The 17,528-nt window shown below is 48.8% G+C and overlaps 1 protein-coding gene across 9 annotated transcripts in view; it reads left to right on the top strand.

Annotated features, from left to right (window-relative positions):
- The window catches only part of DENND2A (DENN domain containing 2A), a 127,434-nt gene that overhangs the window by 87,161 nt on the left and 22,745 nt on the right, over positions 1 to 17,528 (top strand). For 8 of the 9 annotated variants that reach the window (XM_037991169.2, XM_037991173.2, XM_037991171.2 and 5 more), the window contains 2 exons: positions 6,768 to 6,908; positions 8,927 to 9,075. In XM_037991169.2, coding sequence (XP_037847097.1) covers positions 6,768 to 6,908; positions 8,927 to 9,075 — 290 coding nt within the window. Of the gene's footprint in view, positions 1 to 6,767; positions 6,909 to 8,926; positions 9,076 to 16,214; positions 16,834 to 17,528 lie in introns of those variants that run through there. The other variant, XM_037991176.2, reaches the window with a different exon arrangement.

The following is a 17,528-nucleotide window of genomic DNA, read 5'->3' as shown; positions in this document are numbered from 1 at the left end:
GGCTGGAGTGCAGTGGCGCAATCTTGGCTCACTACAACCTCCACCTCCTGGGTTCAAGCAATTCTCCTGCCTCAGCCTCCCGAGTAGCTGGGACTACAGGCACATGCCACCACACCCAGCTAATTTTTGTGTTTTTAGTAGAGACGGGGTTTTACCACATTGGCCAGGATGGTCTCCATCTCCTGACCTCATAATCCACCCGCCTCAGCCTCCCAAAGTGCTGGGATTACAGGCATGAGCCACTGCGCCCAGCCCCTAAAAGCATTTCTATAAAAAAAGCCTTCCTCCTGCCCGCCCTCTCCCTAAATTCAGAGGAAGCCTGAATTATACAGATGCAGTGTAATCTCTTCCCATGGTAGAACTTGTACTTCTCTGCAAGTCTGTTTGAAAGAGTTAATGTCTGGTCAGGAGGCTGAGACCGGTAGATCACTTGAGCCCAAGAGTTCAAGGCTGTGCTGAGCTGTGATCTCATCACTGCACTCCAGCCTGGGAAAACTAGCGAGACTCTGTCTCTAATTAAAAAACAAAAAACAAAAGAAGGCCAGGCGCAGTGTCTCACACCTATAATCCTAGTACTTTGGGCGGCCAAGGCAGGAGGATCGCTTGAGTCCACGAGTTCAAGACCAGACTAGGCAACATGGTGAAACCCTGTCTGTACAAAAAATACAAAAAAAATTAGCCAGGCATGGTAGTATGCACCTGTAGTTCCAGCTACCTGGGAGGCTGAGAGGTGGGAGGATTGCTTGAGCCTAGGAGGCTAGGCTGCAGCGAGCCACGTTCACACCAGTACACTCCAGCCTTGGCGATAGAGTGAGACCCTGTCAAGAAAGAAAAGGAAAAAGAAAAGAAAAGAAAGAGAAATAAAGAGAAAGATAAAGAGGAAGGAAGGGAGGGAGGGAGAGAGGGAAGGAGGGAGGAGGGGAGAGGGAGGGAGGAAGGAAGAGGGGGAGGGAAAGGAAGGAAAGAAAGGAAAATGAAAGGAAAAAGAAAGAAGGAAAATGAATGCTATCAGTGTAATCTTAGCCAGGGTCTCCCCTCCCCTCCACCAGAAGTGGTCGTCATTTTATGTTGGGGTTGGCCATTGGCAAGGTCTAGCAGGCTGGGCATTACTGCTCAGGCCAGTCTTTCATGTGATTTGTTTACATATGAAGTAAGGTTATAGGTCGTAGCCTTTGTTGTTGTCAGAATGCTTATGAACACTGGAAGTAAAACAGCTCATGTGAGTTAGGCCAGCTTCCAAGTGGAGGCTTTGAAGTTCGCATAAGCGTCCTTACTGTCATGGGCAGGGGACGTGAAGCCAGTAAATGTGCTAACATACTTCTGTGATGCAGAGTCCTTGGTTTTCCTGTCTGTTTTCTGACCAGGGATATTTTAGGAGCACAGTGTGATGACTTGCTGAAGACCACACAGCAGATATTCAGGAGAGAACCGGAACCAGAGCTTTAGCTAACTGAGCCCAGGAACTTGAGCTATTTCTAGGTGTGGGGCAAGGATGGCCAAAATGGCATATTGTCCTTTAGAACAGAAAGGAGTCATGGAGAAGAAGAAGAAGAGAGCAGCTCTTAGAATCTCTGAAGGAAAGGGTATCAGTGAACAATTGCTCTAGTAATACCATCTAATGAACCACAGAGCCTTCAATATTCAATCGTTTGTTCTCCCAGCTGTGAGGTTAGCTGGGGTTTGGGCCCGGCAAGTATTGTGAAGAGTCTGGGTTGGCTGATTGAGGCTGGCTGGTTGGCTGATCTAGCTGCTCTAGAGGCTGCAAGTCTGGGCGCAGGCCTGCTCCACATGTCTCCCATACTCCTAGACAGTGAGATGGCCCACATGTGCTCTTCTCGTGGCAATGGCAGAGGCACAAGAGGGCACACAAAACACAAAGGCAGGCCTCCTAAGGCCTGGACAGAGAACTCGCATGGCAATGCTTCTGCCTCATTCTGGCCAGTGTCCCAAAAGCTGCTTTTTTTTTTTTTTTTGGAGATGGAGTCTTGCTCTGTCGCCCAGGCTGGAGTGCAGTGTTGCGATCTCGGTTCACTGCAATCTCCGCCTCCCAGGTTCAAGTGATTCTCCTTCCCAGCCTCCTGAGTAGCTGAGATTATAGGCACCTGCCACCACACCCAGCTAATTTTTGTATTTTTAGTAGAGACAGGGTTTCACCATGTTGGCCAGGCTGGTCTTGAACTCCTGACCTCAGGTAACCTGCCTGCCTCGGCCTCCCAAAATGCTGGGATTACAGGCATGAGCCCCTGTGCCTGGCCGCGAGCTTTTTTAAATTAATGTCCCCCAAAGCAGCCTTTTTAGATGTGTTTTCCTTAACTGCCTCCCCCAAAATTCTTACTAATTTTTTTCATATTATTGTCTTTTTCTTGTGCTAAAATATATACATAACGAAAAATTTACCATCTTAACCATTTTAACAGTTCAGTGGCATTACATCCACATTGTTGTGCAACAGTCACCACCATCTATCTCCCGAGCTTTTTCATCTCCCCCAACAGAAACTCTGTACCCATTGAGGCCAGGCGTGGTGGCTCACGCCTGTAATCCCAGCACTCTGGGAGGCTGAGGTGGGGATCACCTAAGGTCATGAGTTCAAGACCAGCCTGACCAACATGGTGAAACCCCATCTCTACTAAAAATACAAAAATTAGCTAGAGCCAGGTGCAGTGGCTCACACCTGTAATCCCAGCACTTTTTGGGAGACTGAGGTGGGCAGATCACCTGATGCCAGGAGTTCAACACCAGCCTGGCAAACATGGTGAAACCCCATTTCTACTAAAAATACAAAAATTAGCCAGGGCTGAGGCAGGAGAATCACTTGAACCTGGGAAGCAGAGGTTGCAATGAGCCAAGATCGCACCACTGTACTCCAGCCTGGGCAACAATAGCGAAACTGTGGCTCAAAAAAAAAAAAAAATTAAGTGAGTGTGGTGGTGGGCATCTGTAATTCCAGCTACTCAGGAGGCTGAGGCAGGAGAATCGCTTGAACCTGGGGAGCAGAGGTTGCAGTGAGCCAAGATCACGCCATTACACTCCAGCCTGGACAACAAGAGCGAGACTCCATCTCAAGAGAAAAAAGAAATTCTGTACTCATTAAACAATAACTTCCCATTCCCCCTGCCAACCCCTTACCATCGCCATTCTACTTTCTATTTTTATGAATTTGAGGATTCTAGGAGTGTCATAGAGGTAGAACCATGCAATAGTTGTCCTTTTGCCACTGACTTCAATTCACTTAGCGTAATATTTTCAGGGTTCACTCATGTTGTAGCATGTATCTGTACTTCATTCCTTTTGTGGCTGAATAATATTCCACTGTATGTGTGTACAACATTTTATTTATCCATTTGGTATGTACAACATTTGATTTATCCATTTATCCATTGATGGACATTTGGGTGGTTTCCACGTTGTGGCCATTGTGAATTATGCTGCTAGGAACACACGTGTACAAATAAATATCTATTCAAGTCCCTGCTTCAATTCTTTTGGGTACACACCCAGAAATAGAGTTGCTGGATCATATGGTAATTCTATTTAGTTTTTTGAGGAACTGCCAACCTGTCTTTTTAATTTTAATAATACATTTTATTTAACAGAATATGTCCAAAATATTATTTTATTTCAGCATATAGTTGACTTGAAAAAAAAATTGATATATTTTATATTCTTAATTGTCTATTTCGAGGGCTGGGCACGGCGGCTCACACCTGTAATCCTAGCACTTTGGGAGGCCAAGGTGGTTGGACCACCTGAGGTCAGGAGTTCCAGCCTGGCCAACATGGCAAAATTCCGTCTCTACTAAAAATACAAAAATTAGCCGGGTGCGGTGGCACGTGCCTGTAATCCCAGCTACTTGAGAGGCTGAGGCACGAGAACTGCTTGAACCCAGGAGGCAGAGGTTGCAGTGAGCCAAGATTGGGCCATTGCACTCCAGCCTGGGCAACAGAGCAAGACTCAGTCTCAAAAACTAAAAAAATTTTTTAAAAAGTCCAGGCGCAGTGACTCATGCTTATAATCCCAGCACTTTGGGAGGCCGAGATGGGCGGATCACGAGGTCAGGAAATCAAGACCATCCTGGCTAACACGGTGAAACCCTGTCTCTACTAAAAAAATACAAAAAAATTAGCCAGGCATGGTGGCGGGCGCCTGTCATCCCAGCTACTCGGTGGGCTGAGGCAGGAGAATGGTGTGAACCTGGGAGGTGGAGCTTGCAGTGAGCTGAGATTGCGCCACTGCACTCCAGCCTGGGCGAAAGAGCGAGACTCCATCTCAAAAAAAAAAAAAAAAAAATGTGTATTTTGAAATTTAGTTGGTATTTTACACTTTTTTTTGGAGGCTGAGGCACAAGAATTGCTTGAACTCAGGAGACAGAGGTTGTTGCAGTGAGCCAAGATTGCGCCATTGCACTCCAGCCTGGGCGACAGAGCAAGACTCAGTCTCAAAAAAAAAAAAAGAAAAGAAAAGAAAAGAAAAATTGTGTATTTTGAAATTCAGTTGGTATTTTACACTTTTATTTTTTTTAGATGGTTTTGCTCTTGTTGCCCAGGCTGGAGTGCAATGGCATGGTGTTGGCCCAATGCAACCTCTGCCTACTGGATTCAAGCAATTCTCCTGTTTCAGCCTCCTAAGTAGCTAGGAGTACAGGCGCCTGCCACCACGCCCAGCTAATTTTGTAGTTTTAGTAGAGACAGGGTTTCACCATGTTGGCCAGGCCGGTCTCGAACTCCCAACCTCAGGTGATCCGCCCACCTTAGCCTCCCAAAGTGTTAGGATTACAGGTGGGAGCCACCGTGCCCAGCTAGTATTTTACACTTAACAGTACATCTGGGCTGGGCGCAATGGCTCACACCTGTAATCCCAGCACTGGGAGGCCGAGATGGGCGGATCACCTGAGGTCGGGAGTTTGAGACAGCCTGACCAACATGGAGAAACCCCATCTCTACTAAAACTACAAAATTAGCCAGGCGCGGTGGTGCATGCCTGTAATTCCAGCTACTCAGGAGGCTGAGGCAAGAGAATCGCTTGAACCTGGGAGGTGGAGGTTGTAGTGAGCCAAGATCGTGCCAATGCACTCCAGCCTAGGCAACAAGAGCAAAACTCTGTCTCAAAAAAATAAAATATAATAAAAAATGAAAAAAAAACTCTGAATTCAGACTAGCCACATTTCAAGGGCTCAATAGCTACATGTGATACTTTTATAAATGGCAGTTTTTAAAAATAGAGACTGGGTCTCACTATGTTGCCCAGGCTGTAATGCAGTGGCATGATCATAGCTCATTGCAGCCTCAAATTCCTGGGCTCAAGCAATCCTCCTGCCTCAGCCTCCCAAGTAGCTGGGATTACAGGTGTGTGCCACCTTACACAGCTTCATAAATGGCATTTTAATTTAGACTCTTCGATTTACAGTTGGATTGTGGAGAGTTTGGATTTTGTTTTTTGTGGTTTTTTAAGTTTTTTAGTAGTAGCTTTATTGAGATATAATTCAAATACCATGGGATTCACTCATTTAAAGTACACAATTTGCTGAGCACAGTGGCAAGTACCTGTAGTCTCAGCTACTCAGGAGGCTGATGTAGGAGGACACTTGAGCCCAGAAGTTGAAGGCAAGTCTGGGCAACCTAGCAAGACCCCCATCTCTAAAAGAATAAAAAAATATACAGTTCAATGGCTTTTAGCATATTCACAGAGTTATACAAGCATCACCACGATTTTAGAACATTTTCATCACCCCAACAAAACATCCTATACCTATTAGCAGTTACTCCCTAACTCTAAGCAACCTTCAATCCGCTTTCTGTCTCTCTGGATTTTTCTATTCTGGACATTTCATCTAAGTGGAATCATACACTAGATGGCCTTTTATAACTAGCTTCTTTCACTTAGCATAATGTCTTCAAGAGTTATCCAAGTTATAGCATATATCAGCACTTTGATGGCTAAATAATATTCCATTATATGGATATAGCACATTTTGTTTATCATTTCCTCAGTTAACGGACATTTAAGTTTCTTCCGTGTTGTGGCTATCATGAATAATGCTGCTACAGACAATCATGTACAAATTTTTATGTGAACATATATGTTTTCATTTTTTTGGGGTAGGGACCTAGGAGTGCTATGTGCTGGGTCATATGGTAACTCTATGTTTAACCTTTTGAGGAACTACCAGACTGTTCTCCAGAGTGGCTTCACTATTTACATTCCTACCAGCAGTTTACGAGAGTTCTAATTTCTCTACGTCCTTGCCAACACTTGTTATTATCTGTCTTTTTATTAGAGTCATCCTAACGGGTGTGAAGTGGTATCTCATGGTGCTTTTGATTTGTATTTTCCTGATGGATATCCCCTCCCGTGACATTTTAATCCATAAATAAACTGTATTATCTGTTTATGTACTTTGACCTCTTAGAGGGCTACACACCATGATAATATCTAAGTTTTTTCACTCCTGCCAAAAACCAGTTCTTACCCCCTTGGGGTGATATTACCCCCATTGGGAATGCATGTATTAGCACTACCAGTCACATGGCCAAACCCTAAGTCAAAGGGGCAAGGAAGTAGACTTCACTCCTTGAGTAGGAGCTGCAACATTGCATGGCAAAGGGTGTGGACACACAGAGGGGAGAAAAATTGGGGACAATCATGTGGAGGGTCAGAAGGCCTGTTCCGGCCTCATGGGGAAAGCAGGGCTTCCCCGTAATTCTTAAGTCACCATGCCATGGTGCTCTGGCTTCAGAATAGCTAAGCCGCGTTTCTGACCCTTGCAGATATTGGATGAGGTGGAAAAAAGACGAGGCATCTCTCCTGCCCTGGTTCAACCACTCATGAGAAGTGTCATGGAAGCTCCTTTCCCAGCCCTGGGCAAAACCATCCTTGTCAAGAACTTCCTGCCAGGTTCAGGAACTGAGGTAAGTTGCCAGACTCCTTCCTTCTCCCTGGGGAGGTAGTGGCCCAGACAGCTGAGTCTCCGTGCTCAGAGGGGCTGCCTTTCAGTGAGCAGTCCAATTCCATGGTGTCCTCTCCCCACCCCTCGGGTTGGCCCAGATCACTCATCATGAGTTCCACCCTCAGTCCATCCAGGCTAGGACTCTGCCCAAGCGGGAACTATGCTACGGCAGCTGGGGTGTTCCTTTGCATGATGTTGGCCTCAGGTTAGGGATCTGCACGGAACATCCTTAGTTTCTTTTAATAGCCCATTTTCATTCATAGATTGTATTGAAACCTATTTACATTTCAAGTCTGTATCGCCTCTATAACTTTATTTTTTGTTTTTGTTTTTGAGACCAAGTCTTACACTATTGCCCAGGCTGGAGTGCAGTGGTGCAATCTCAGCTCACTGCAACCTCCGCCTCCCAGGTTCAAGCTATTCTCCTGCCTCAGCCTCCCAAGTAGCTGGGACTACAGGTGCCTGCCACCACACCTGGCTAATTTTTGTATTTTTAGTAGAGACGGGATTTCACCACGTTGGCCAGGATGGTCTCAAACTCCTGACCTCGTGATCCGCCCGCCTCAGCCTCCCAAAGTTCTGGGATTACAAGCATGAGCCACTGTGCCCAGCCTGGGCTGGGATTTTACGAAAGAGTTTGTTTTCATCCCTCCCATCCCCTTTGCATGGCTTGGTGGACATCAGAAGAAGGACCCCATTTAGCCTTGAGTCTTCAGTTTCAGAGACCCTCAGCAAACCAGATCACCTCTGGAAACAAAGGAGGGAGGAGAATAGGCCTGGAACACTCTGGAACAACCTAGTTTCCCAGCAGAGAGAACAGCAGTCTCTCTGTTGCCAGAGAACCTGAAAACATCCCATACCAGATGCAGTGGCTTGGCCGTGGGGATGTAGCAGGGAGGTTACCAGAGGGGAAGCCTCACCGTGGGGGCAGCACCAGGCAGGTGCAATGCTAAGAGTGAAATCCACTCTCCACTCACTGGGAAGGAGGCAGCTATTTAAAGAGAAAAAAACATGACATGGGTACCAACTTGAGGGAATTCAGGAACACTTCAACAAGTGCAAAAGAAGAAGATATATACACAGGCTGGGCACACGGTGGCTCACGCCTGTAATCCCAGCATGCCTGTAATCCCTTCTTTTGGGAGGCCGAGATAGGTGGATCACTTGGAGTCAGGAGTTCGAGACGAGCCTGGCCAACATGGTGGAACCCTGTCTCTACTAACAATACAAAAATTAGCTGGGCATGGTGGCGGGCACCTATAATCTCAGCTACTTGGGAGGCTGAGGCAGGAGAATTGCTCGAAGCTGGGAGGCAGAGGCTGCAATAAGCCAAGACTGCACCACTGCACTCCAGCCTGGCAACAGAGTAAGACTCCATCTCAAAAAAAAGAAGATATAGACACAAAGCACAAAAGCTGAAAGCACACGTCATCAGAAATGGAGTGGGATGGAGTCAGGATTACCTAAAAAACACCTTCTTGAGGTGGCAGCAAGTCTCCGAAGTGCTGCTCAGGCCTGCTGGGTGTTCCGTGCTAGCCTGGGATTTCCACCCAGCAGGTAACAGTTCCTCAAGAGACAGAGATGCTCTCCACTGGACTCTCAGGGACAGAACAGTTTTCAAAAGTCCTATACACTCTCCATGGCGAGTGCAGATATGCTGTTGCCAGGGAGAGCCCCCCAACCACTTGGGGCCAAAAACCATTGATTTTGCCATCCTGTCTCCTCCCCTTCGTCCACACCATCCTCAGTCTCATAGCCGAATGTGAGACGCTTGCTTCCCTACCAAAGCTACCTCCTTCCCCAGTCTTCTGGCATCTTTCTTTTCCCCCAATCCTTTCGTTTTGCTTTTTTTCTTTCCCTTTTCCCCCGCCAGTGGGTCACCCCTGATGAGGATCTCAGAGCCCCGTGACTGCGACGCCCGTGAGAGGCCTGGCTGCGTAGCTGGGCCCCTCCCTCATGGCCGCTCCTGTTCCCTGGCAGGTGATCGAACTGTGCCGCCCGCTGGACTCCCGGCTCGAGCACGTGGACTTTGAGTCTCTCTTCTCCTCCCTCAGCGTCCGCCACCTGGTCTGTGTGTTTGCCTCCCTGCTTCTGGAGAGGAGGGTCATCTTCATTGCAGACAAGCTCAGGTACCCGCCTTGGCTACTTCGCTAAAGCGAAGTTTGAATGACAGTCACTCTTGGACCCTCTAGTCTGTAGAGCAGGTGACTGCCTAGCATTGAAGTGTAAGCCCTTCTGAGATAAGGATGGAATAGGCTGGGCACGGTGACTCATGCCTGTAATCTCAGCACTTTGAGAGGCTGAGATGGATGGATCACATGAGGCCAGGAGCTTGAGGCCAGCCTGTCCAACATGGTGAAACCCTGTCTCTACTAAAAATAGAAAAATTAGCCAGCTGTGGTGGCCCACAACTGTTATCCCAGCTACTTGGGAGGCTAAGGCACAGGAATTGATTGAACCTGGGAGGTGAACATTGTGGTGAGCTGAGATCTCGCCACTGCATTCCAGCCTGGGCAACAGAGGGAGACCTTCCCTCCTGCCCCCACAAAAAAAGGATGGCCAGGCACAGTGGCTTACGCCTGTAATCCCAGCACTTTGGGAGGCTGAGGCAGTCGGATCACCTGAGGTCAGGAGTTCAAGACCAGCCTGGCCAACATGGTGAAATCCCGTCTCTACTAAAAATACAAAAATTAGCCAGGCATGGTGGCTCATGCCTATAATACCAGCTCAGCTACTTGAGAGGCTGAGGCACAAGAATCGCTTGAACCCCAGAGGCAGAGGCTGCAATGAGCTGAGATCACACCATTGCACTCCAGCCTGAGTGACAGAGCGACATTCCATCTCAAAAATAAAAATAAAATAGGCCAGGTGTGGTGACTGATGCCTGTAATCCCAACATTTTGGGAGGCCAAGGCAGGCAGATCACTTGAGGTCAGGGGTTCGAGACCAGCCTGGCCAACATGGTGAAACTCCGTCTCTGCTAAAAATACAAAAATTAGCCGCGCAAGGTGGTGGGTGCCTGTAGCCCCAGCTACTCAAGAGGCTGAGACAGGAGAATCGCTTGGACCCGGGAGGCAGAGATTGCAGTGAGCCAAGATCATGCCACTGCACTCCAGCCTGGAGACAGAGCAAGACTCCGTCTCAAAAAATAAAAAGTAAGATAAAATAAAGGATGGAATCAGTTGGCAGCTCAGACTGGAGATCTGGGAGGCATACCGTTTTGCATTGCTGTGTGCAACTTCCCTGGCATTGGTGGGCTTTCCACTCATTCTGCCATGTGTCAGACACTCCACTATGTGTAGGAAAACAGAGAAAAGACACAACTGGCATGGTGGCTCATGCCTGTAATCACTGCCCTTTAGGAGGCTGACGTGGGAGGACGCTTGAGTGAAGTAGTTTGAGACCAGCCTGGGCAACACAGTAAGATCCCCATCTCTACAAAAAATGTAAAAAAAAAAAAGAAAATTAGCCAGGTATGGTGGCTCGAGCCTGCAGTCCCTGCTACTAGGGAGGCTGAGGTAGGAAGATCACTTGAGCCCAGAAGTTCAAGGCTGCAGTGAGCTATGATCATGCCACTGCACTCCAACCTGGGCAACAGAACAAGACCTTGTCTCAAAAAAAAAAAGAAAAAGAAAAGAAAAAAAAAAACACAGACTTGTCTCAGTGCAGTGGGGTAACAGAGACATAAGCCGACTATCCAGGACCACATTAGAGGCAGGTGGAGGCAGTGAGTTCTGGAGACCAAGGGAGGGCACTCACTTCCAGGGAGGCGAGTTCTGAGGGCCAACACTCAGAACAAGTAGTCAGCACATTGCAGGCAAAAGGAGCCATCCTACAGAGATGTGGGGACAAGTGAGGCCTAGCTGTCACCTTCAGGACTGCAAAGTAGGCTGGGCACAGTGGCTCATGAGTGTAATCCCAGCACTTTGGGAAGCTGAGGCGGGTGGATCACTTGAGGTCAGAAGTTCAAGACCAGCCTGACCAACATAGTGAAACCCCGTCTCTACTAAAACTACCAAAAAATTTAGTATGGCATGGTGGCGCATGCCTGTAATCCCAGCTACTTGGGAGGCTTGAAGAGGAATCGCTTGAACCCGGGAGACAGAGGTTGCAGTGAGCCGAGATCACGCCATTGCACTCCAGCCTGGGTAACAAGAGCGAAACTAAAAAAAAAAAAGAGAGAGAGAAAGAAAAATAACTGCAAAGTAGTTCACTAGGGCTGGCGCAGAGAGAGGAAGGTGGGGGAGGGAGATGAGCCAGCAGTGGTGGACAGAAGCCAGCTCACAGAAGGCTGCAGGGCCATGCTCGAGAGGACAGACCGTCCTAAGGGCATCCCTGCCTCACCGTTAAAGCGAATGCCCTCCCATCACACACACAGACTCAGTGCCCCATAGGAGGCCACCCCCATCCCAGTGGGCACATTCAGTGATTTGCTAAGGCCATGTCACAAATCAAAGAAGATCCGGAAGGAAATGCAGACAAGGACTTGGGTTCGTTCTAAGCTTCTAAAAAGAGAATTCCTTGCATTTTTGAAATACTGAATCAGAGCCTTCTTTGCTTTGGAACTGGGGGCACAGAAGCGTGAGGGGTGGCTGCAGCCCCAGAAAGGGCCGAGATGCGGGGCCAGCCAACCGGGTGGTGCAGATGAGGCCACCTGAGAAGTACATCTGGAAAGAAGCAGTGCCAAAACAAAAAAAAACCTGGAGCACTGTGGTTTGGAGAGGAAATCTGACTCTGACCTATGGAAAACAAAAGAGAAGAAAAAAAGGCATAGAAGAATGGAAGGGACAAACTCTGTAGATAGGCGGGGCGGGAAGCGGCCCCACCCTCTCCCCTCACACGGCACATCTGGTCACCTTTCTGATGCACCTCTTTGGACAGCAGCCATCTGGCTGTTCCCAGCCTGCTCCCACCCTGTGTTTTAGTTCACTATTCACTTTTAAATGTCAGCGTGATTGTACTCCTGGTGCACTTTTGTCAGCTCTGGAAGCGGGCCCTCTCTGTAAGCCTGCAGCTGGTGCTGGGCGCTGGGGAGCTCTCCAAGCTCCTGGGCACTGGGGAATTCAGCCGAGGGAGTTCTCAAGGTTGGAGCCCTGGAAGCCAGGATGAGTAATAACCCTTCAGTGACCAGGATCAGATTTCATCAGCACCACAGTAACTGTCTTTATCCTCTCCATCCCCCACTCCCTCCATCCCCTAGAGGTGGAATTCTCAGGCTTGGATTTAGGGGAGGGGAAAATGATGGATTTCAGAAAGGCCTGGGCTAGAAGTGGAAAGCCAGCCAAGGAAACCCAGCTGGAGTGGTGGTGGGGACAGAGTCCCCGGGGAATGTGCCTGCGGGGTGAAGATGTTAGATTTGGGGAGGACCCACCCTGAGAAGATGTCTGGGAAGGGCACCGCTGGAGAGGAGCCGTGGGCCCCCTTCACACACCCCAGCCTCCCCCAGACTCCCTCCAGGGGGAAGAAAACAAAGTTTCATGGGTTTTTCTGGTAAAAGTACAGTGAGACACCACTGCACTCCAGTCCTGGTGACAGAGCAAGACTCTGTCTCTAAAAATTGAGGAAAAAAAAAACAAAACTTAAAAACAAAGTGCAGGGAGAGAAAAGGTGGGAACAGAAAAGGGAAGGGGCGTTGTCAGAGACAAACACATCCCCAAAGGGCAATGCAGGGGGACATGTCAGAAGGCTCGGGACACAAAGAAACCTGGAAATGCCAGCCGGTCTCAGTGGCTCACACCTGTAATCCCAGCACTTTGGTAGGCCGAGGCGAGCAGGTCACCTGAGGTCAGGTGTTCAAGACTAGCCTGGCCAACATGGCGAAACCCCGTTTCTCCTAAAAATACAAAAATTAGCTGGTCGTGGTGGCACACGCCTGTAATCCCAGCTACTCGGGAGGCTGAGGCAGAAGAATCACTTGAACCTGGGAGGCAGAGGTTGTGGTGAGCCTAGATCACGCCATCGCACTCCCGCCTGGGCGACAGAGCGAGACTGTCTAAACAAATAAAAGAAGGAAAGAAAGAAGCCTGGAAATGCCTGCCCCACATGTGGGAGAGGACTAGATGCCTCCGCCTTTTTGCTGGACAGATATCTGGGTGGACAGGTTGGACGCTGGGCCAGCCCCACAGAGCTGCTGTCACGAGAGACAGACAAAAATAAGCAAAGCCCAGCGGCCAAGAGTGGACCCCGCCTGGATTCCTGGGCCTTGGCTGTTCCCCAGCCACCCTGCCTGCCCTGCTCTGGGGCCCCTCAACGGAGGAGACAGTCACCAGTGGGATCCATAGGAGAGGCATTGGTGTTTCTCTCCAACCTTCCACAGTGCCTGGCATTCTCCCTTGGAGGGTTCATCTTTTCAAACGGCTCATGCCATGAGTGGGTCCAGACACCAGCTGTGGCTGCCGCAAGCAGGTCTCCCCATGGGCACGTTGTGCCCATCAGGGGTTTTCTTCTGCAGCAGCTGCCAGATGTCAGGCGCTATGAGGATGGGATTTCTGTGGGAAAAGAGAAGGCAGGTATCATTTTGGTGCCCTCCTTGGAGCCAGAGCCAGACGATGGTACAGTAATGGTGTGCGTGTGTAAGAAAGACCGTTATTGGGTTTTTAGACCCTTGACAGCTTTCAGAGGTACACATCCCTCCCCCATCACGCAGGGAGGTTTCCCAGAGTAGGGAGGACCCCTGGGCATCCTTAGCCGTTGGCCCTGGGTCTCCTCATTCGTAAGACGCGGCCCCACGTGGCTCTGACTTTCCAGGACTCCACTGTCTTGTTTTCTCTGAAAGCAGCCCTCGCTTTTCCTGTTACAAATGGCTCCACATGCTCTCCCCGCTGCCCAATAAATCATCCTTCCATCCTACACGGGTTCCATGCAGACCTGAAGAGATGGAAATCTGCATAAAGAAAGGCCTGAAGAGCTCTGAGACAGGAAGAGGGTAAACAAAGCGTGAGCGAAGCTGATGAGGATGACGGCAGCGACCAGGCGTGGAGCGGCCTCTGTGCCAGGTGCCTTCCGAGGGTCTGACCTGCGTCATTTCACGCCCCCCCACAGCCCTGTCACATGGGTAACTAACAGGCGTGCAGAGGATCCATCATTCTGCTCAAAGAAGCAGGGAGTGGGAGAGCTGCCGAGCTTTGGAGAGGACGGAGGGAAACCATCTGGGCTGCAGGCTCCAGGGATGGGTGAAGAGCAGGGTCTGGGGACCTGTCTGTCTACAGAAATGTATAAGGAAAGCCTCCCTAGCACAGGCCCTCAGGCCCTGCTTCGTGCTCGGCAGTCAGGGAAAGTCTGTGCTTTTCTCCTCAGGGCCTGCCCGGCCTCCCTTATGCCTTTGTCTTTCCAGCAGGGTCCCAGTGAGAGAGGTGTGATCAGGTCACCCCCAAGGCCTCCCCCAGCTTTGAAACTCTCTGACTCCACGGGCCATGTGGAGGAATCCGTATCCACCTCAATCTGTCTGATTTACGGGAAAGTAGCCATAGGGAATTGAAGCGTTATTTGGCCAGGCCATGACAAACAAGGGGTTTGGAGACCAATGATTGGCTGCAAGTTGCCTGACCTGGAAAATTCTGGAAAGTCTTTAGGCCAGGCGCAGTTGCTCATGCCTGTCATCCTAGTATTTTGGGAGGCCGAGGCAGGTGGATTTCTCAAGGCCAGGAATTCGAGACCATCCTGGCCAATGTGGTGAAACCCCATCTCTACTGAAAAGACAAAAATAAGCCGGGCGTGGTGGCACACGCCTGTAATCCCAACTACTCGGGAGACTGAGGCAGGAGAATCACTTGAACCTAGGAGGCAGAGGTTACAGTAGGCTGAAATTGCACCACTCTACTCCAACCTGGGTAACAGAGCGGGACTCCATCTCAAAAAAAAACAAAGAAAGAAAAAAAATTTTTTAAAAGGCCGGGAGCAGCCAGGCGTGGTGGCTCACGCCTGTAATCCCAGCACTTTGGGAGGCTGAGGCGGGTGGATCACAAGGTCAGGAGATCAAAACCATCATGGCTAACACAGTGAAACCCCATTTTTACTAAAAACACAAAAAATTAGCCGGGTATGGTGGTGCACACTTGTAATCCCAGCTACTTGGGAAGCTGAGGCAGGAGAATCACTTGAACCAGGGAGGTGGAGGTTGCAACGAGCCGAGATAAAGCCACTGCACTCCAGCCTGGGCAACAGAGTAAGACTCCATCTCAAAAAAAAAGAAAAAAAAAAAAGGCTGGGTGCAGTTGCTCATGCCTGTAATCCCAGCACTTTGGGAGGCCAAGGCAGGTGGGTCGCCTGAGGTTGGGAGTTCAAGACCAGCCTGGCCGACATGGTGAAACCCCATCTCTATTGAAAATACAAAAATTAGCCAGGCATGGTGGCGGGCGCCTGTAATCCCAGCTACTTAGGAGGCTGAGGCAGTAGAATGACTTGAACCTGGGAGGCAGAGGTTGCAGTGAACTGAGATCACACTACTACACTCCAGCCTGGGCAACAAAGTGAGACTCTATCTCAATAAAAAATAAAATAGGCCAGGCACAGTGGCTCATGCCTGTAATTCCAGCACTTTGGGAGGCCGAGGCAGGTGGATCACAAGGTCAGGAGTTCGAGACCAGCCTGACTAACATGGTGAAACCCCGTCTCTACTGAAAATACAAAAAAAAATTAGCCGGGTATAGTGGGTGCCTGTAATCTCAGCTACTTTGGAGGCTGAGGCAGGAGAATCGCTTGAACCCGGGAGGCAGAGGTTGCAGTGAGCCGAGATCATGCCATTGCACTCCAACCTGGGCAATAGAGCAAGACTCTGTCTCAAAAATAAATAAATAAATAAATAAACAAACATTTAAAAAATTAAAAAATTTTTAAAAAGAAAGTCTTCAGGTTAAGTTACAGCTGGTACCCTCATCCCCAGTACTCCCGGGGCTGCACATGCACTGATACCCAACCCTACTCCACTAACGTGGCAGAAAGCCTCCTTATTCTCCTGATTTCCAGCTGTAGCCCTTAAGTTAGTAAGGGCACGGAACAGGGCATGAGAACAGGACATGTCACAGACTCAGTGCATGGCCCGGTGACATCCCAGAGGGGACCTTCGCCCACTCTAGATCGGTAGGCACCCCCGCAGCACTCTCCCCCACAAATACAATTTATTCTCTCATCTTCGCTGCTGTGAGTCTCCCACTGCAAGAGGAAGCTTCAGGGAGTTATGGCAAATATTGTATGAGTTATAAAAGGGTTTTAAGTTGAGCCAAAAATCTATCAAGTTTAGAATAACATTTTTGCTCTGTTTTATCTTTAGGGTGGACATTGAGTGTTCTAATGGCTCTGTCAAGCTGGAGTTTGACAGATGGAAAGGAAAGAATGCTGTTTTGATGGCTTGTTCTGTGGTCATGACAACAGATAAATACTTCTCTACACCCTCGCCTTCATTTTCCTGATGATAAACATTTTGTGTTTTACTTTACTAATTTCAGTTCCCCAAAGTTTTGGCTAAACCTATAGACCAGGCTGAATGATAAAGTCAGAGCTGCATATAAACAAATATGTGCAAAAAGTTTTAGAGGGAGGCCAGGCATGGTGGCTCATGCCCATAATCCTAGCACTTTAGGCCAAAGCGGGAGGATTGCTTGAGCCCAGGAGTTTGAGAACAGCTTGGGCAACTTAGCAAGACCCCATCTCTTAAAACAAACAAACAAAAACCTTTATAGCTGACAAAGTTTTCAATATTCAAGAAATTTATGAGCTAGACATAGTGGCACATGCCTGTAGTCCCAGCTGCTCAGGAGGCTGAGGTGGAAGGATCATGTGAGCCCAGGAGTTTGAGGCTGCAGTGAGCTGTGACTGCACCACTGCCCTCCAGCCGGGGCGGACCTTGTCTTTAAAAAGCAAATTAAAAAATAAAACAAGTAAGAAATTGACTTACATCTTTGTAGTGCATTAAACCATAAGCTAAATGATAGACTACTGGCTAGTGATAAGTAGGATTAGGTAGGCAAATCTTGACACATACAGGAATTTGAACCTTGTCTTTGACATATAGGTAACTACACAAATAAGTTCATATGTAGCTGTGCACTTTCATCCTCTTATTTGTTTGGTTTGGTTCATTTTTAATAAGTTTACACAAGCTTAAATGAGAATCCCATGTCCTCTCTAGAATTGGTTGCACCCAACATTTGTCATCCCAAGAGGTTGGGCTTCTCACCACACCCTCTCCAGGGAGATGAGTTTGCCCAAGGCCTGGCTGAAAGTGTTCAAAGCTGCCACCTTGCTGCTCTGGCATCCATAAGATACTTCAGACGTCTAGCTAGTCCTCAGCGTGGTTGACAGAGTCTTAGAGATAAGTACATTTAGTTCAGCAAAGTCCTATGAAATATAACAATTTTAGGCAGGTGTGGTGGCTCACGCCTGTAACCCCAGCACTTTGGGAGGCCGAGACAGATGGATCACCTGAGGTCGGGAGTTTGAGACCAGCCTGGCCAACATGGTGAAACCCCGTCTCTACTAAAAATACAAAAAGTAGCTGGGGGGCGGATGGCAGGCGCCTGTAATCCCAGCTACTCAGGAGGCTGAGGCAGGGGAATCACTTGAACCCAGGAGGCGGAGGCTGCAG

This window comes from Chlorocebus sabaeus, chromosome 21 (assembly GCF_047675955.1).
Source record: "Chlorocebus sabaeus isolate Y175 chromosome 21, mChlSab1.0.hap1, whole genome shotgun sequence".
In the NCBI taxonomy this organism is placed as follows: Eukaryota; Metazoa; Chordata; class Mammalia; order Primates; family Cercopithecidae; genus Chlorocebus; species Chlorocebus sabaeus.
This window is presented reverse-complemented; position numbering and strand designations above follow the sequence as displayed.